The 18,292-nt window shown below is 36.1% G+C and overlaps 1 protein-coding gene across 1 annotated transcript in view; it reads right to left on the reverse strand.

The window, feature by feature from the left end:
• SLC36A4 (solute carrier family 36 member 4) overlaps positions 1-17,693 on the reverse strand; it is a 32,276-nt gene extending 14,583 nt beyond the window's left edge. The window contains exons 1-7 of the mRNA XM_021679120.1: positions 17,552-17,693; positions 16,372-16,462; positions 14,829-14,917; positions 13,688-13,783; positions 11,778-11,862; positions 6,465-6,692; positions 3,984-4,082 (exon numbers count right to left, since the gene is read on the reverse strand). Coding sequence (XP_021534795.1) covers positions 3,984-4,082; positions 6,465-6,692; positions 11,778-11,862; positions 13,688-13,783; positions 14,829-14,917; positions 16,372-16,462; positions 17,552-17,673 — 810 coding nt within the window. The 5' untranslated portion in view covers positions 17,674-17,693. The remainder of the gene's footprint in view (positions 1-3,983; positions 4,083-6,464; positions 6,693-11,777; positions 11,863-13,687; positions 13,784-14,828; positions 14,918-16,371; positions 16,463-17,551) is intronic.
• Positions 17,694-18,292: the final 599 nt, after the last annotated feature.

Below are 18,292 nucleotides of genomic sequence, written 5' to 3' on the forward strand. Positions count from 1 at the left end.
AAAATAAAAATCATATGATCATCTCCATAGATGCAGAAAAAGCACTTATAAAATTCAATATTTGTTCATGATAAAAACACTCAAAGAAGTGTGTATACAGGGAACATTATTCAACATAATAAAGGCCATATATGACAGGCCCACAGCTGGCATCAACTCAACTATGAAAAGTTGAGAGCTTTTCCTCTATGATCAGGAACAAGTCAAGGATGCCCATGCTCGCACTTTTATTCAGGTTAAGTGCTCCTTCAATTCCAAATGATAACCTTGCCAAGTAGAGTATTCTTGGTTGGAAGTTTTTTTCCTTTCAGTACTTTGAATATATCATGCTACTCCCTTCTGATTTTTCTGGTAAAAAATCAGCTAACAGCCTCATGGGGGTTCCCTTGTATGAAACAAGTTGTTTTTCTCTTATTGCATTTAAGATTTCCTCTTTAACTTTTGACATTTTAGTTATGTGTCTCAGTGTGGATCTTTTGGGGTTCATCTTATTTGGAACTATCTGGATGTCTGTTTCCTTCCCCAGGTTAGGGAATTTTCCAGCCATTATCTTCCCCCTTTCAATCCCTATAACGCAAATGCTATTCTTTCTGGTGTCAAATTCTTCTTTTTGCTGTTCTGTTTGAGTGAGTTCCACTGCCCTGTCTTTGAGGTCACTGATCAGTTCTTCTGCTTCATCTGGTCTGCTTTTGAATCCCTCTAGTATATTTTTCAGTTCAGTAATCGTATTCTTCAGCTTTACAACTTCTGTTTGGTACTTACATTTTTCTTTTGCTTTGTTGAAGAATATCCATTCTTCTTCCAAGTTCCAGGAGCATCTTTATGACCATGACTTTGAACACTTTATCAGGTAGATTACTTATCTCCATTTCACTAGGGTCTTTTTCTGAAGTTTTGTCTTATTCCTTCATTTGGAACATATTCCTGCACCTCATTTTTCTTGACTCTGTGTTTGTTTCTATGTATTAGCTGAAACAGCTACATTTCCCAGTCTTGAAGGAGTGACCTTGTGTAGAAGATGAACTCTATCATTCAACCTTGACCTAGTTCTTGGTTGTCTCTTGGACCTTTGTGATTATCTAAGTAGCCTGATTTATTCTTGATAAATTTCAGTTGTTGAAGGTGTGCCAAGAGCTGCCAGTGTTCCAATGTAGGGATCTCAGTTAGTGCCAAGTTTCAGGATGACTAGAAGTCAGATCCTCAGGCAACAGCTTTTAAAGTATAGAAATACACAGTCCTATGGGACCATAATTGTAAACCCTGCTGGCCTCTAGACCAGGAGATGTGGAGGGTCCCCTTGGGGAACAGTTGTAAAAGTCAAGGTTTCAGATAACTGTATAAGCCCCTTTCTGGGAGGTACCAGAAAGCTGTAACAAGACCAAAGGAGGGCACGAGATAGTATTTCCCCGTCTACGTTCCCTGAGAGCGCTTCTGTAGCCTTGAGATATGTGGCAAACCTGAAGCCTGTCCCTCGGGTTAAAGCTTCAGCACCATAAATAGGCCTTTTTCACTGGCTGACTTGGGGTGCATTTCAGTCTGTTGTCTGTGCAGTGCCCTCAGCATGGCATGCTGCCAAGAACTGTCATTCCCATTGTTAAAGTCCTATGGGGCCCTGGAACACAAACCCCCCTAGCCACGAGGGCCAGGTGATCAAGGGGCACCCCTGTGTGGACTACACTTGTCCACAGCTTTAGTAAGGCAGGGGAAGAACACCGAGGGCAGGGCAGGCCCACCAGTGTTAGCAAGCCATCGGGAGATTGCTGTGTTTGTGAGTGTCCACCTGCACTAGCATCATAGAGGGAGACTACAGATATGGTGCTCACCATCCCTGGAGAAAGTCCCAACTTGTCCCCACCCCTCCAGCAGATGCTTTAAGATTAGCAAATGAATCTCCTTCACATAGAGTCTAGGCACCTTTCAAACTGCAGCTTCTATGCTAGGTTCTGGGGCAGGTGAGTCCACATGCAAGCCCTTTAAAAGGAGTTTCTCAGATCCCAACAGCCCTTTGGGTCCTATGGATGGAAGCCCCATTGGAGGCTTGTCTCTCCAGTGCAGGTCTCAAGGGCTGGGCTGCCTGCTGTGGGACACAAACCCCTTGCTCCCTAGGGAAAGGCTCTGGGCTTGTAAGATGCCTGCCTATATTGGGTTGCTGCACCAGAGGTAGAGTTTTTGGTGAGCCCACATCTCTGTCTCTCCTATCCGTCTTGAGGTGGCCCTATTGTTCCTTGTTGTGGAGCAGCTGTTCAGCTAGTTTTCAGCTCCTGCTCAGAGGCAATTATTCCATATGTAGCTGTAGCTGTAGTGTGTCCAGGGGAGAAGGGGCGTTCAGGATCTTTCCCTACTGCCATCTTGGACCACCCCCTGCCACGTATTATTCTAGATGCTTTGCAGGCAGCATCTCATGTAGTCCTTACAATAACCCTATGTGACAATAACTCCAGTAATAGCTCTACTTTTTAGGTAAGTGAGGTCCATATGGAAATATTAACTGGTTAATAGAAGGGAGAACCATCTGATGTTCTGGAGATAATCCAGACCTGAAATAAGAGGCTATGGTTAAGAATGGTGCCAGTGCAGCTAGAAAAGGAGGAAAGGAAGGAAATTCACATTTATGTAGGCTCTCTCTGGGGTTAGCAACACTGTGGGTGTTTTATTTTTTTTATTTTATTTTATTTTTTTTTAAGATTTTATTTATTTATTTGAGAGAGAGAATGAGATAGAGCATGAGAGTGGGGAGGGTGAGGGGGAGAAGCAGACTCCCTGCTCAGCAGGGAGCCCGATGTGGGACTCGATCCCGGGACTCCAGGATCATGACCTGAGCCGAAGGCAGTCGCTTAACCAACTGAGCCACCCAGGTGCCCCACTGTGGGTGTTTTAAATGTAATTTCATTTATGGGGAAATATGAAAGAAAAATAAACATGCCTTAATTACCAATGGAATAGGGGAACCAGGGACAAAGTGAAAGGAAATGCTCCAATGTTTCAAGCTTGAGCAACTGAAAATAAAACTAAAAGAAATAGGGAAATGAGAAAGTGAAGCTGGTTTTGGATTAAGAAAGTCTATGTCAGACTCGGAGCTGTCGAACTTGAGATGTTAGAGGAACAACTTAACTGGAAATGTCCAATAGTTAACTAGAACTTACTGGTTAAAAACAGAAATGAAAATCTGCAGTTATGTCTGTAACCGTTTGATAAATGGAACTGTAAGAATTTGTGAGAATTCTCTAAAGGAGGATTCAGGGAGAGCAAGAACCCAAGTAAAATAGTATAAAATTGTCTCCTAGGTCTTATTTCATCTGTAGTTCATATAGATATGTTTAAGTGGTTTCCCTCCCATACCAAACCATCAGACAATGAAACATAAGCTATAAAGCAGAGAGTGATATTCTGTTTTCCCTAAATCTACACATTCTAGGCTTTAAATAAACTGGAAGCATCTTAAATGGAAATATTTAAGATCTTAGAATCCTCAGGGTGCTTGTATTTCTTGATATTAGCTTTATGATAACATCATTTCTCAAAACAAATATGGTATGTGTAAATCTAAGGGGAGAATTTATATTTGATTCTTCTATGTAATAGTAACTTTGTAACAATTTCAATTCACTTCAAATCATCTAGTCTATAAAATATGATGTTTGGGATCTGTCTGAATGTAACCTGGGCTTGGCAGAGTAGATGGAATACAGATAAAACAAAACTGGCCATGAGTCGATTTTTGAAGCTGGGTGATGCTTACACAAGAGTTCATCACGCTATTCTCTAGATTTTGTCTTAGGCTTGAAAATTTCCATAATAAAATGTTAAAAATCATCTAAACTAAGCTATAATTCAAGTCTAACCTACAAAACTACAAATAGTGTTCTGGCAATGAAGAAAATGGCAACAAAAAAGAAAAATGCATTTTTAAATGTAGTTTGACTACATAAATCTTTGTGTTGACTTAAAATTTTTTAAAATAATAATAAAGACTAAATTCTTACCACTCCTATGCCTTCAAAAGCAAACACAGCAGTACCAAAAAAGAGTGGGTATTTTTTCCAACCAGCCACTATTGGAAGGTTGTGGGGATCTGGCATATTCTGGAGAAAGAGAGAAAAAATAAGAGAAGTTGTATCTTTACTTATTTTAAAGAATTTAAAATAAAGAGCGAAATCATATACTTCTGAGCTTCACAACAGCAAATGTATGTTATAAAAGTGAATAATTCTTTCAATAAACACTTTAAGCATCCTATGTTAAATGTAGCCAAGCTGTTAGGACTTGACTGCCAAGAACCACTGCTTCCCTCATGCCCGCACATTTCATCTGGGCTAAATGCTCCTGATTACCTGCTTCCACCTTCAAGTCCCGGGCTGTTCACTCTGGGTATGGCTCCTGGCACAACAGGAAATACATAAGCATACTCAATCTGAGCTGAGAGCCATAGTATCAACCACTGCTCATGGTGTCCAGTGAAATCCATTTTCTACTCTGTTTTCATTGCTCTTTCAGTTTCCAAGGTACCTGGTTCCTGACTTTGGCTTTTTACCTCATAACTCTGCTGCTTCCTAGTACAGGTCTCCTCCTGGTCTCAGTGTCTTACTCTTTTTTTTTTTTTTTTTAAGATTTTATTTATTTATTTGACAGAGAGAGACAGCGAGAGCAGGAACACAAGCAGGGGAGTGGGAGAGGGAGAAGCAGGCTTCCTGCCAAGCAGGGAGCCTGATGTGGGGCTCGATCCCAGGACCCTGGGATCATGACCTGAGCTGAAGGCAGATGCTTAACGACTGAGCCACCCAGGTGCCCCGCAGTGTCTTACTCTTTACCTAGACAGTTACTATTACCCTTATTATTTGTACATATTCCTTGATTCTGGCTTTGATTACTAGGTCTTGACGCATAGACTTGTTCCAACTTTCACTATCTGGAAACTCACAAATGCACATCTTGTTCAAGATCTCTGGTTCCATGATGGCTACCGCTTCCAGCCACCCCAAGACTGGTTCCCACTCTGCTCACCATCCTGTGTTCTCTGCCTTACCTAATTGGAAGTGGAATTCAAGGCCAAGGAAAGAGGATAAAAAAAGAAACTGAAGTGTGAAAGCACATGGATAATCTGGGAAATAGAGAGGTCTAGAACATCTGAAGCACAGGGAGACTTGTGTGATATGATGGTGATACATGATGGAAAACCCAAGCTATGGTCAAAATGAAAAGGGTAGTAAGTGTTTGAGTCATTTGATAACACTGTTAGTCAAGACTCACACTGTTCCCTCTACCTAAGGAACCTCCTTTTCTGCTCCACTAACTCTTACATGTTCATCTAAGGGGTCATGAACTACAGAAAGCCTTATGAGACCTTCCTGCCTGTCCCCTTCTACTCTTATGTGCAATAAGAAAACGTCTACAGGTTTTGGAATTTGGGGGGCAGGTATGAAACAGAGTTTGTAATAAATTGGCAGTGGAGATTTTAGAACAATTGCAGCAATAATATATAAAATAGATTGGATCAGAAAAGAATAGCACAGGGATGCTTAACCTTTTCTGAGTCATTGGCCCCTTTGAGAAATGAAAGCTATACACTGCTCAGTAGAAGAATGCATATATACGTACAGAAACATTAAATCTTGCGAATACTTTTAATGGATTTGCAGATCCCCTGAATCCCATCAATTTTTTTTTTTTTAGGAATACTTCTTTTATTGTTAGGCTCCCCAGACAATGGACAATGAAATCAATTGAGGTTGCATACTTCCAATAAAGAGGTTATGGACTAGGATAGTGGCAGTGAACTGAGGTGGTGGCAGCAAATAAAGGTTCAGAAGTAAAGAAAATTAGGGCGCCTGGGTGGCTCAGTTGGTTAAGCAACTGCCTTCGGCTCAGGTCATGATCCTGGAGTCCCAGGATCGAGTCCCGCATCGGGCTCCCTGCTCGGCAGGGAGTCTGCTTCTCCCTCTGACCCTCCCCCCCTCATGCTCTCTCTATCTCATTCTCTCTCAAATGAATAAATAAAAAAATCTTTAAAAAAAAAAAAAATAAAAAAAAAAAAAAAAAAAAAGAAGTAAAGAAAATTATAAAATTATATCTATCCTCCCATGTGGAGACTGGTTCAAATCTTAAAAGAGTAAACAAAACACTAATGAGGTCTTTGTTTCATGTTATACAGTGTGCTGAGGCATGATCCTAAATCTCACAGCTTACTAGGGTAGGTATTACTCTCTTCTGCAGCAATGTCATAAAGCCCAGAAGCATATTTACCAAGATTTAAAACCAGACCTGAATACAAAACCTGTGCTCTATGTCACACACCTTTCCAGCTGATCGGTATCCCCCAAAAGGAGACCAAAGCTGACTGATTATCTCCTGTGTGCCACATAATGAAGTAGGGGTCTTTACATACCATTACTTTTACCTCAAAAGTAAACAAAGAATTTACTTATTAAGAAACATATGACACTCAGTTAAAAACACATTATACTTACCCTAATGACATACTGATAAATTATCACAAGGCTGACAGCCATGGAAATGTTGGCAAGGAATGAAAGCACAAATAGATTCTTTAGCTCACGAATGAAGACCAAAAGAATTATGAATGGAAGAAAGCAAAGCATATATATCCTTAGGTCAATACTTCTTCTCTCACAAGGGTTTGATGAATTGGTACTATTCAAAAGAAACACTTTACTCTCCAGGAATCCTTCATGAACCTATATAGGATTACCAGGAGAATAAGAAAGAGGGGGGGAAAAAAAACTTCCATCAACTTATAAATAAAAAAATATAAAGAAATTTATTATCTATACACTCTATGATAAGTTCCTTTACAATAAATCAAATATTTACATTTTTTCAAGATATTATAGCTTCCTGGAAATATATATTTATCAAATTTAAAGGTAATTAAAATAGGATAATCTTTTTTTTTTGTATTTGAAAAATTTAAAAATTTTTTATTGTTATGTTAATCACCATACATTACATCATAAAATAGGATAATCTTCTTTGCAATATAACTTCTTTTATCATACTGTAAAAAGAAAGTTCACTAGAAAATTATGAGGATGGGTGCCTGGGTGGCTCAGTTGGTTAAGCGACTGCCTTCAGCTCAGGTCATGATCCTGAAGTCCCAGGATCGAGTCCCGCATCGGGCTCCCTGCTCAGCGGGGAGTCTGCTTCTCCCTCTGACCCTCCCCCCTCTCATGTTCTCTCTCTCATTCTCTCTCTCAAATAAATAAATAAAATCTTAAAAAAAAATTATGAGGATGAATTTACTAATTTATTTTGAAGTTTTGTGCTCATGATCCCTGCAAAGGTTCAATTTGATTTTGAGATAATCAAAAGTGGATGCACACTTGTCGAGAATGACCATATTCTACTCTGGATATCCTACTCTGACTTATTTTCTTCAGAGGAGGAAACAATCTCTTAAGTACATCTTAGAAATGTACAGTTGTCAAAATAAAGTTTAGAAATCACAGTCTAGCTTTAAAACTGTTTTATAAAACAACTGTTTTTAAATTATCATCACTATCAATAAATACTTATTAAGAATCCACTAAATTCATTCATGACCATGTGTTAGATGTAGATAAATTTTTGCTAGAGCAAAAAACTTCAATAAATCAGTTTTACCTTAAAATTTATTCAGCCACTTCTATAAACCAACATTCAGTGTTCGAGATACAATAATTTATAGGTTCCATATATTAAAAATCGTCTCTTATTCAATTAATCACATAATCCAACTTACTAAAATAGAAATGAAATTATAGAGGATTTTAAAAACATTTTTAAAAATTCAAAGCAGAGGCAGAGAGTATTATAATTTAAATACTAGTGAAAATCTATTTGCCCCCAAACACTGTACCCCCCCATTGAACACAATAACATGATCAAGTCTCTGAATACACCAATTCTTAAGAACCAGACCCTATAGTAATAATAGGAAGCATTTTTTGAGGACTGAACTAAATACGTGATACACAACATCTCATCTCATCCTCAAAACAACTCCCTGAGGTTGGTGGTAGTATTAATTTTAATTTGTGGTTGAGAAAACTGAGGATTAGGGAGGGTTAAAAAAACTTACATAATATCAAATCAGTAAGTGGTAGTTCTAAGATTCCAGCCCAGGAGTGAGACTAGAATTTAGCTTGCGACAGCTGGATGCTCTAACTTGACCAAATACTCCAATCCGGGAGGGGGCCCTGCCAAGTAGCAGCCTGGCCTTTACTCTGACATCTCTCTTTCTAAATATACTAAGTATTAAGAGGCCCACAACCAGAAGTTTAGAACAAAATTACAGTATGATTAACAATTCAAGTTGTTTCTTTTAATTTTATACTTACAATTTATGATAAGCAATGTTTAGTGTCACTACAAATGTACACATCATCTTAAACTGTAGGGAATATATCTACTAGTTTTAAGCTAGATAGGCAACTTGTAACTCATACTGGACTAACAAACTCTCAGGTCACACCATGAACCATTTAAGAAATGCATACCTCATGTTTACCTCGTAACTGCTCATCAAAACTTTATATTTCATATTCTATAACTTGAAATAGAAGGAAGATTGGTAATTCACATTACTTGGTTTTTAAAAGTATATCTTTTTTGTTGACTTTATTTTCCCAGTTACAAAATTATTTATAGCCAAATGCTTCTGTATCCAAGAAGTACCGCGAATAAGCAGATTAGGTAATGATCAAAATTAAGCTCTAACAAGGATACCTGGCAAGAGAAAATCAGTTACATAACCAATTTTAAAAAGGGTAGTTTGAATGGTGAGATGGTTGGGAATATGAAATTAATTCTGTCACAAATATCTCATAATAATTTAGTATTCTTTGGCAGAAATATGGTTATAAAAATTGTCAGGATTAAAAAATAAAATAAAGTGTAGATACATACCCAGAGCAAGATTCAGGTAAACATTTGAGTCCTTTGGTGCCCTCTAGAGACAGATATTGGCTATCTAATAGGACTTCCTATGATCTCACATGTTTACCAAAATGCAAAACACTGAAATAAATATTATAAAATAAAATTACTAAATTCAGTTGTTTCCATTTAAAGCTTAAATTTACTAACATCTACTACTTATTAGTTTTCAATGATTCAGTAATCTAATGGTTAAAATTCCAAAGGTAGATTATGTTCTTCAGCAAAGCTAAAATAAATGCAGAATTAAAGCCTTAACACCCTATATTTGTATACTACTTTACTTTTTGCAAAGGGTTTCACAAACCTCTTGTCAGCTGAGCCTCAGGATAAGTTTAGGAGGAACAATGGGAGATTTTGTTGCTATTCCCATTTTACAAATAAGGAAACTGAGGTTTGACCAGGGATCAGGAGATCTTGTCCAATGTGTGACTTAAAATGGAGAGAGTAGGGACTTGAATTTGGATCTTCTATCTCTAAAGTCCATAGTCTTAGGTATCGTTATATATTTTTTTCTGTTAATGTAATATTCCTTCCCCACTCTTCATGCCCATATATACTGTTTTATCCACCTGAAATTTTCTAGAGTATCTTAGAGTAAGAACAGAGAGGAACTACTATAACCACGATGGGCTAGAATCCTTGGAGACACTACCCACCCCTTTCCCCCTGCCTAATGCTCACAATGACCTAATGGGACCAAGAACAGCCCTGTGGCAGTTATAGAGCAGGAGGTTCACACATCTGTATGGTAACTAAACCCTGACTTCTTTGATTTGATAAAATATTGCACCTTTGATTTTATGTAGATTAATGCAGTAATAAACTTAGAGTTTTTAACTCTAACAGTAGCAGTAATTGGTAAGGCATAATCAAGCAGTGCGTCTACTGCTGGAGTCTGCTCTAAAATGTGGCAGTGAACATCTCTGACACTGCTGTTTCAGTGACCATCTGTCTGCTCTGCCAAGGCGAGGTGCTCACTATTGCTTTCAACTTTTCTCAAGTCTGAGTATCTTTTTCCATGTTGCTTTTTATACCTCAAAAGGACTTTTGTCCTTCTATCTACAGCAGGCATTCTCCTTACTTCCCAGAAAGCCACCTTTTCTACCTGGTTTTCTTAGAATATGTGCAAATAAGTTACATTCTTCCAATCTACTTTGGAAGAAACTGATAACATTTTGCAGGAAAAAGTCACCAACCCTAAGCTTATAGACATCTATTACATCACATGCACACACACAGCTAAAATCAGACAAGCTCCTGTCCAACGATGAGCAGTTAATATACTGGGTGGCAGCTGGGTCACAGACTTAGGTCTCAGCTTAATTCACATGACTTAGGGCACACTGCTCATGCTTTGTGAGAGTCAATTTACACATTCAAAAAATGAGCGTTGTACATTACGAAGAAGTTGTAAAGACTAAATGAAAAATGTCATACTTTATTAATGTAACGTTGTAAGGCAATATTAGCATTATCCATAAATTCAAATCAAGCTTTTTGGTAGCTCTCTTAGGAGATATTAGAAAAGATACATTACTACCAAGCTGTACAATCCTAAAAAAGGATCATTTCCACTGTCTTCTATGTAAATGACTGGTAAAGTGCTGTGTCTTATCAGTTCTTAACAACAGATAGCCTCTTGACTGAGTTAATAGTCCAAAGAATATGCAACTTGTGGAATTAAATACTTATAAATCAAAAGCACATCATCTATAACAAGCAATGCTAATGAAAGCATCAACTCTCTTATTTATAAAGAAGGGTTGACTCAATGAGCCTTTCCAACATTAAAAATCTAAGCTAGGGGCTTTAGCAAATTATGGCCCATACACCAAATCCAGCCTACCACTTAATTTTGCAAATATAACTTTATTGGGATATTACCATGTATGTTTATATATTATTGTCTATGGCTAAGTTGAGAAGACCATATGGCCTGCAAAACTGAAAATATTTATTATCTGGCCCTTTCCAGAAAAAGTTTGCCATTCCTGGTCTAAATGTAAATGAAGCATACTTTATACTTGAAAAAGTGAGCCAAATATATACTTATATATTTACATTTAGATTCTTTAGAAAACATATTCACATCATCATTTTGCATTAAAATACCTACAAGTACTATATATTACTATGTAAAACGTCTACTATTGCACCATGCACATGTGCATAGTTAATAAACGTTATTGATTAAAGTAATGATTAAAGAAGAACAGGGTGTAATGTACTAGTTACAAGCTAGAGCGCATAAAGAAATGTGTTTTGGCATTGTTTTGATAGGGGAGATTTTTTATTTCAGTGCTTTGCATGTTTGTTCAAATTGACAGTCTCTACCAAGACTGCAAACCACTTCCTTTTAAAGCAAACCCTAAAAGGATGGAGAGAATTACAGAATACTGCACATTTTTGGACACAGTATCTTTTAGGCAATAGCAATAGTTACTGGATTTTAGTAATACCCACTTTTTACTTCACTTTTTAGGTTGCTGGCTAAAGGCTTCTATATTTATTTATGAAAAATCAATTTAAAAATATACTCCCCAAACATCTGTGTTTCTGCTTTGAGACCTAAATTTCAAGTATCTAAGAGTCAGTTAAATTATGTCCAGTTCAGATCTGACAGAAAAACATTATTGATATATAATGGCAAAAAAAGTAAAATCAACAACAGTAGCAGAAAATCCAACTTACAAAACAGAAGACTAAAGGAAAATTTACAAAGTAACATGCTTTATGAAAGGAACACATTTCCATGTTCAACCATGGCTTACTCAGAGGAGATATGATGCCATAACTATGGACGTGGAAGAAACTGACCTCAATAACTGGAGAAAAATACTTACTTGTTTTACATTTTCAGCTAAGAAGACAATGTAAACACTACAGAATCCCAGCTGTGTTATCACCAGAAAAAAGTCAACCACAGTCCTGAAAAGAGATACCCACAAATAAGTATCAATAAGAGCTGCTGATATATCAATATATTTTTCTCTTTTTAGACTATTTTAAAACATTTAATTATAGCTTATATTCTTTTCACTTCCTTAAAATAAGAAATAAACAAAATATGTATTTTCTACAAACAGCACACATTTGTGATCAGTATGTCACTAGAATTATTACTGAGCAAAAAGATGTTCCATTAAGTTAAAAGGCCAAAATTTCCCTATCACTTATTTCTGAAATTCAACAGTCTGAGTATCTGCTTATAAAATGATATCATGAAAACATTTCATCTTTTAGATTAGGCCCATCTCTCCTACTTCTCAAGATCTTTTTCTGATTAACCCAGTGTATCTTCCGGCCCTCCTGGCTTCATGTCATTTGGAAATATGAGGAATGAGATGTTCTCCACTATCCGAATCACTAATACGAACATGAGATGGGAGAGGACTGGGGGCATGGCCCTAAATCATAAGACCAAAGACCCCTCCAGTAGCTTAGCTCTGTTCTTATTGTTTAATGAGATACTTAAGAAAATTCTAGCTACATAAAATAGTGTACAGAGGTGGGAAGGGGATGTCACCCCTCAAATTAGCATAGTTTGGGAATCAAGTTATAAATCTATCTACATTATTAATATGCAGCCCATATTTCTCTATTTTGTTTGGAGAACAATAAGTGATTACAACAACATGCACCTACTAATTAATTATAGTCTTTATTTGACTATTGATGTCAAGCTATCAAACAACCTGGTCTACAAATCTACACATCTTCCTTCTCTCATTTGAAATTGGAAGGGCCCTTGCCTATCTTCATTCTTGTCATAACTATAGCTCTCATAGTTCTTCAGGGATCTCCCTTGTAAATAATCTTGGTACCCTGCAATGAATTCAAGTTTCCTCTCTCTGATGAATTATATTTAAGTATTCCCTTAAGATCTTTTCATCCACCTTGGATTTTAGTATCCTACCAACAATCATTCCAGCCACATCTACCTGCAAGTCATTCTAGAGACAAAGCTCCCTCTACTCTGGGGGAGAAGAAGGAAGAAGATAGGGTTCTGGAGCAAATCCTAGGGCATGAGGCTGATTTCTTCCTTCTTCTACTTGGCATATCAAGAGCTCTGAGCAGCTCATAAACAAATCTGACTTCCTACAAATCCCCAGGAAGGCCCTATTTAACCATAAACTCTACTAGCACTGTTTTTTTTCTTCCTTTAATTTCCATTTCACGTATCACTTGTACCATAGGGAGCATTTTGTTGACTACCTATGCTTATTTTTCCAGTCCTGTATTCATCTGGCTTTGATCTGCTATGTCTACCAATGATAAAGTTACATTTAAACAATAAGATAGTATAATTACTATTGTGCTAAAATACACACTTCATATATCCTATGAGCATGTAGCTAAACACCACAATTTTATCTAAAATAATGAGATTGCAACATTTTTCTTGCTTTTTCTCCTTTCCTTAAAAAAATATTAACATGATTATGTCATAGGTTAGCCAGATGCTTTATAAATATCATTTTATTTAAACTATTATAGTAATCCTGTGAAGTAAGTATCACCATAAACTCATCTGATGGTGGGAAAACTAAAACAAAATGATAAATCAATTGACTCAGGTCATAAAACTGAAAAATGGTAGAGCTGAGATTTGAACCCAAGTCTGTGTAACTCTGAAGATTATGTTTATTCCCCCAGCTTTATTATACTTCTACTCATGTATCTTGTCAAATTAAAATACTTAAAAAGTATGTGACTTCTGTAGCCAGATATTAATAACATAGCAAGTGCTTACCGTCCCCACGCTGCTTGCTTCTGAAGACAGCTCCAAGGACTTACTTCCATAGCAAAACTCACAGTGTCACTATAACCTAATGTCGACTTTTTAAACCTGTAATTTAAGAACATACATGCATATGAAAAAGGAAAATTTGAAGTTGGTCCATAAATCCAACCCTTGAAAAGAACATCAAATAAATAGGAATTAAAATACAAGGCTATGCACCAACAGAAGAGTTTTTGAAATTTCAAGATCTGCATGCTCTATGTCTCATGAAATTTTAAATCTGTTATTTTTACCAATGTATTACTTTTTATCTGCTGTTAAAATTTATATATTTGTAGAAGTCATATAATGTAATATTTGTGCTTCGCTGATTTAAATATGTAAATATTTCAATTACTGGAAAACATCAACTACATTGTTCATGCCTAAATTATTTATTCTTAGAAGGGCATTATTTTATACATCTGCACAGGCTTTACAACATATTTACACGTAAACTATCTTACCCAATACTCAGCCTCATGAGATAGGCATTATTTCCCCTTGTTCTCTTTCCCACTTTTTTTTTCAAGTATCATTGTTATTTAAAGATCATAAATGACTTGCCCAAAGTTTTAAGAACATTTAACAACAATAACAAAAAGAGTTAAGATAGACTATCAGTTTACTAGAATAGGCAATATTTATTTTTTAAATATCCATTGTGCAGTAGAAACATTTTATGAAAAAACAAAGAATAAAGAAGATTATTTTACTATTTACCAACCCACATATCAGCAAAGAACACCAAAGGCACCATACCCTAAAATGAATTCCTAACAAATTGAAGACCATCACTCTTTAACTAAAAGTAGCGTTGTGGCTTCCATTTCCCCCCATGTCTTTCCTGATTTTTTTTTAATTTACATGGAAAGAAACCATCCCATTTCACTAACAGGGCTATATTTTTTTAAAAAGTAAATATATTCTGACCAGATTTCAATCACAGGAAATATTATCTTTTTCCATATTCATTATTTTAGACTTATCTACATAACAGATTAGAGGAAATACGATTCTTAGTTGCAAAGCACAGTTAAGACTATCTGATACTTTAAATAAATACACAGCTTTAAAATAAATAGAATACACTTAACAAATCCTCATTTACCTCTGACACAGAAAGTGACTGCACCGTACCAAAATGTGCATACAGTGAACAGAAATAATTCCTATAAACACAAGGCTGATTGGTCCAAGCTGTGGGGGGAAAATGTACAGGATTAAATATTTAAGTTTAACAAAAATTACGTTGTCTTATAAGCAATGAGACAATGGACTACTCATTTGTGTGAATCAATTTTGTTGGACAAAATGATTAGTCATTTGCATATAGGAAAATTCATAAACTTGATACTGAAAGAATTTCAGCAATACTTAAGACAAGCGCATATGACTCTATCCCATCAGCTTGCTAAGCCAAACCTATGAACACAGAGTATAGCTGTGCAAAAAGATAGGACAGAATACATCACATTTAACATGAGATGGCAAGTCTATGACTATCAGTGTCCCACGGTGATAATTAGATGCAACTATGAATCATTATCTGAATGACTAAAAAGCACTATACTAATCTGGGATTGTGCTTATTGAGCACTTACTATGTGAGGAACTATGCCTAGAAAAAGATTATTTGAAAAAGCGGTACATAAAAAATTTCAAATATTTGTTTACTAAAATTAAAGGATTATTGAGACCTAGACAAATTACTGTCAAAATTTATTTTTATAATCAGAAATGTTTAAGTCTCTAAATTAGGGTGAGCAAGTCAAGCGCAGAGAAAGATGACAGTTAAAACTGTTCTTAGAAAACTGGTAAGGTTTTAAACCTCTAATAAAAGGTTAAATAGAGGTGCCTGGATGGCTCAGTCGGTTAAGCATCTGCCTTTGGCTCAGGTTCATGATCTCAGGGTCCTGGGATGGAGCCCCACGTCGGGCTCCCTGCTCAGCAGGGAGTCTGCTTCTCCCTCTCCCTCTGCCCCTCCCTTCACTCGTGCTCTCCTCTCAATTACTCTGTCTCAATTAAATAAAATCTTTTTAAAAAATTTAAAAAAAATAAAAAAGGTTAAATATAATTTCATTACTTCATAAGTGAATTCTCCCTTACTGTGATTCTCTGTAATGACAATAACTGGTTCCAACAACACTTTGCACATCTGTTTTCAAACAATATTCTTACTCCTTTTCTTAACTCTTACTCTTTAAATCTGAAAACCACATATTTTATTCTGAATCTAAAAAACAATAAAATTTCACCAATACAAATAATCTACTCTATAAATATACTTGTTGATATGAGTACATTGCTTACATCCCTGAAAATCCAAAAGAATAATAAGATATAACCATACTTGGAAAAATTGAATACTATTTTAGGATCTTTCTGTCAAATATTACCAAGTATTTGGAAGTAAAGTAATTAAACAGAAAGTTAAACAGTGAAACAGAAAGTTAAGTAATTAAACAGAAATGAAAAGAGTAATTAATTCTCATTTTTGTTAAATTATCAGTGTTCACATAATCTTATCAGTACAATCTCATTGTCACCTGGTCAGGTTATATGTGACTAGGCCAGAGGTTAGCTTATAATTTTTGCTGTAATTAAGACTGATAACTGTAATTTAACCAGAGTTCACAAAGATTAAGTCTTACCACTATGCCTGCATTTTTTATTGCCAGTGGAAGCCCTAAAAGGCCAGTTCCAATATTTCCTTTAAGAAGATGCATAAGAGTTTGCACAAATCTGAAAAGTAAAAGGTGTAAGATTTTAGGAAAAAAGCTAATAAAATCACATGGGGACTGAAAATCAATCTCGGCAAGGACTCAAATAACATTTCCACTCAACCAGAAGTTGAATAGGCCAGAGGTCATATTGGTTCACATGCTACCTTTGCCATTTAAAAGGAGAATACAGAGGGTTATTATGGAGATTAAATGAGATTTAACTGAAAGTATTTTTGTACATATTAAAGAAATACAGAAAAGGTAATTTTCTCATAAGATCCCTGGCAGGTATGACATTCAGAATAATGTAGAAGATTATATATGGCTAGGCTGATAAGACAGAGCAATTTATTGACACTATGTAATCATGGCACTAAACACATTTGATCTATGATTATCAACCTAACAGGAAGTTAATTAAAAGAAAAAGCACACAAGTTTTAAAACTATGTGTATCATCAGATAAGATAAATACTAATTTAGACATCATGTACTCCCTAAGGAATTTCATCAAAATTTCCAAGAGGCATTTGAAGGAAGTCAGTTGACCAAGAAAAAATAAATTAAACTAGGAAGAATAGCCCAAATTTTAAACTTATGAAACAAACATGCTTGCCTAAATTTTTTTTTAGTTTGTACTATTCTTTTCTGATCAACTAAAATGTAACTTTTGCTTTTTGCTTGAGTAAGAACTTACTCAAATCTATTAATGATGACAAAATAACAAAAGCAGTTCTTTAAGGTTCCACTGCCTTCCCACCACCATGACTTTGATACCATTCACTCAGCATAAAGAAGAAATGTTTACTACCTCCAACCGTCTAACTCCTAACCATTTCAGAAGCCACTGCTCTTAAAATTTCTATTCCTTTCAATCAGATCTCCCTTCTTGCAAGATCCATAGCATGGGACATGTATCATCATTGGAATTCCCACACACTGCTCTGTATTTTAGATGCATTTCTTCTTTCCCAAATGAACTATAAATACCTTGACAATATCTTACTCATCTGTGTGTCTTCTGTAGTATCTAGTTAGTGCTTTACCTACAGAAGATTACAAAATATATACCAAATGAAAAGGAGACATATAACCCCGTAACACTTACGAAATACCCTCTTGATCATCAAGCTGGTAATGCTTCTGAACAGGAAGGAGCTCTTGCTCATGCTCTTCATCTGATGTCCCATCAAAATTCTGCTCATTTATTAAGGGCCTCATTACATCCATATCTTCAAAAAGAAAAACAAAGTACTTCACTATGATGTTTAACACTGAGTTAAAGCTGGTATAAATGAATTTTTTAAAAGAAGGACATACCACTTGTACTTATCTTTACTATTTCCACCCTAGGTTAATTCACACTAACACTTTGAGTTTTAGTGTATTTAAAAGACAATTAGACTTATTTGCTGGTTATTTTGTTTGGACAAAGCAGTGCAAAGTGCAAAGCTTAAGTATTCAATGCAAAACTTTTTCTCATTTGTCTATATGAGGTTTTTAGCAAATGATCAGTTATGAGATAAAAAATGTGAATAATCGGAGCACCTGGGTGGCTCAGTTGCTTAAGCATCTGCCTTTGGCTGGGGTCATGATCCCAGGGTCCTGGGATCGAGCCCCGCATCGGGCTCCTTGCTCAGCGGGGAGCCTGCTTCTCCCTCTCCTCCCACTCCCCCTGCTTGTGCTCTCTCTCTGTCAAATAAATCAGCAAAATCTTTTTAAAAATGTGAATAATAAAATGAATTTTTACCTCTTTTAGCTTCAATCATACTGTAGACATAAATAGTAATCATATTTTTAAATACTTTAAGAAAATTATAGCAGGGGTGGGGGGAGGGGCAGAGGGAAA

The sequence above is a fragment of the Neomonachus schauinslandi genome, chromosome 11, assembly GCF_002201575.2.
Source record: "Neomonachus schauinslandi chromosome 11, ASM220157v2, whole genome shotgun sequence".
Classification (NCBI taxonomy): domain Eukaryota; kingdom Metazoa; phylum Chordata; class Mammalia; order Carnivora; family Phocidae; genus Neomonachus; species Neomonachus schauinslandi.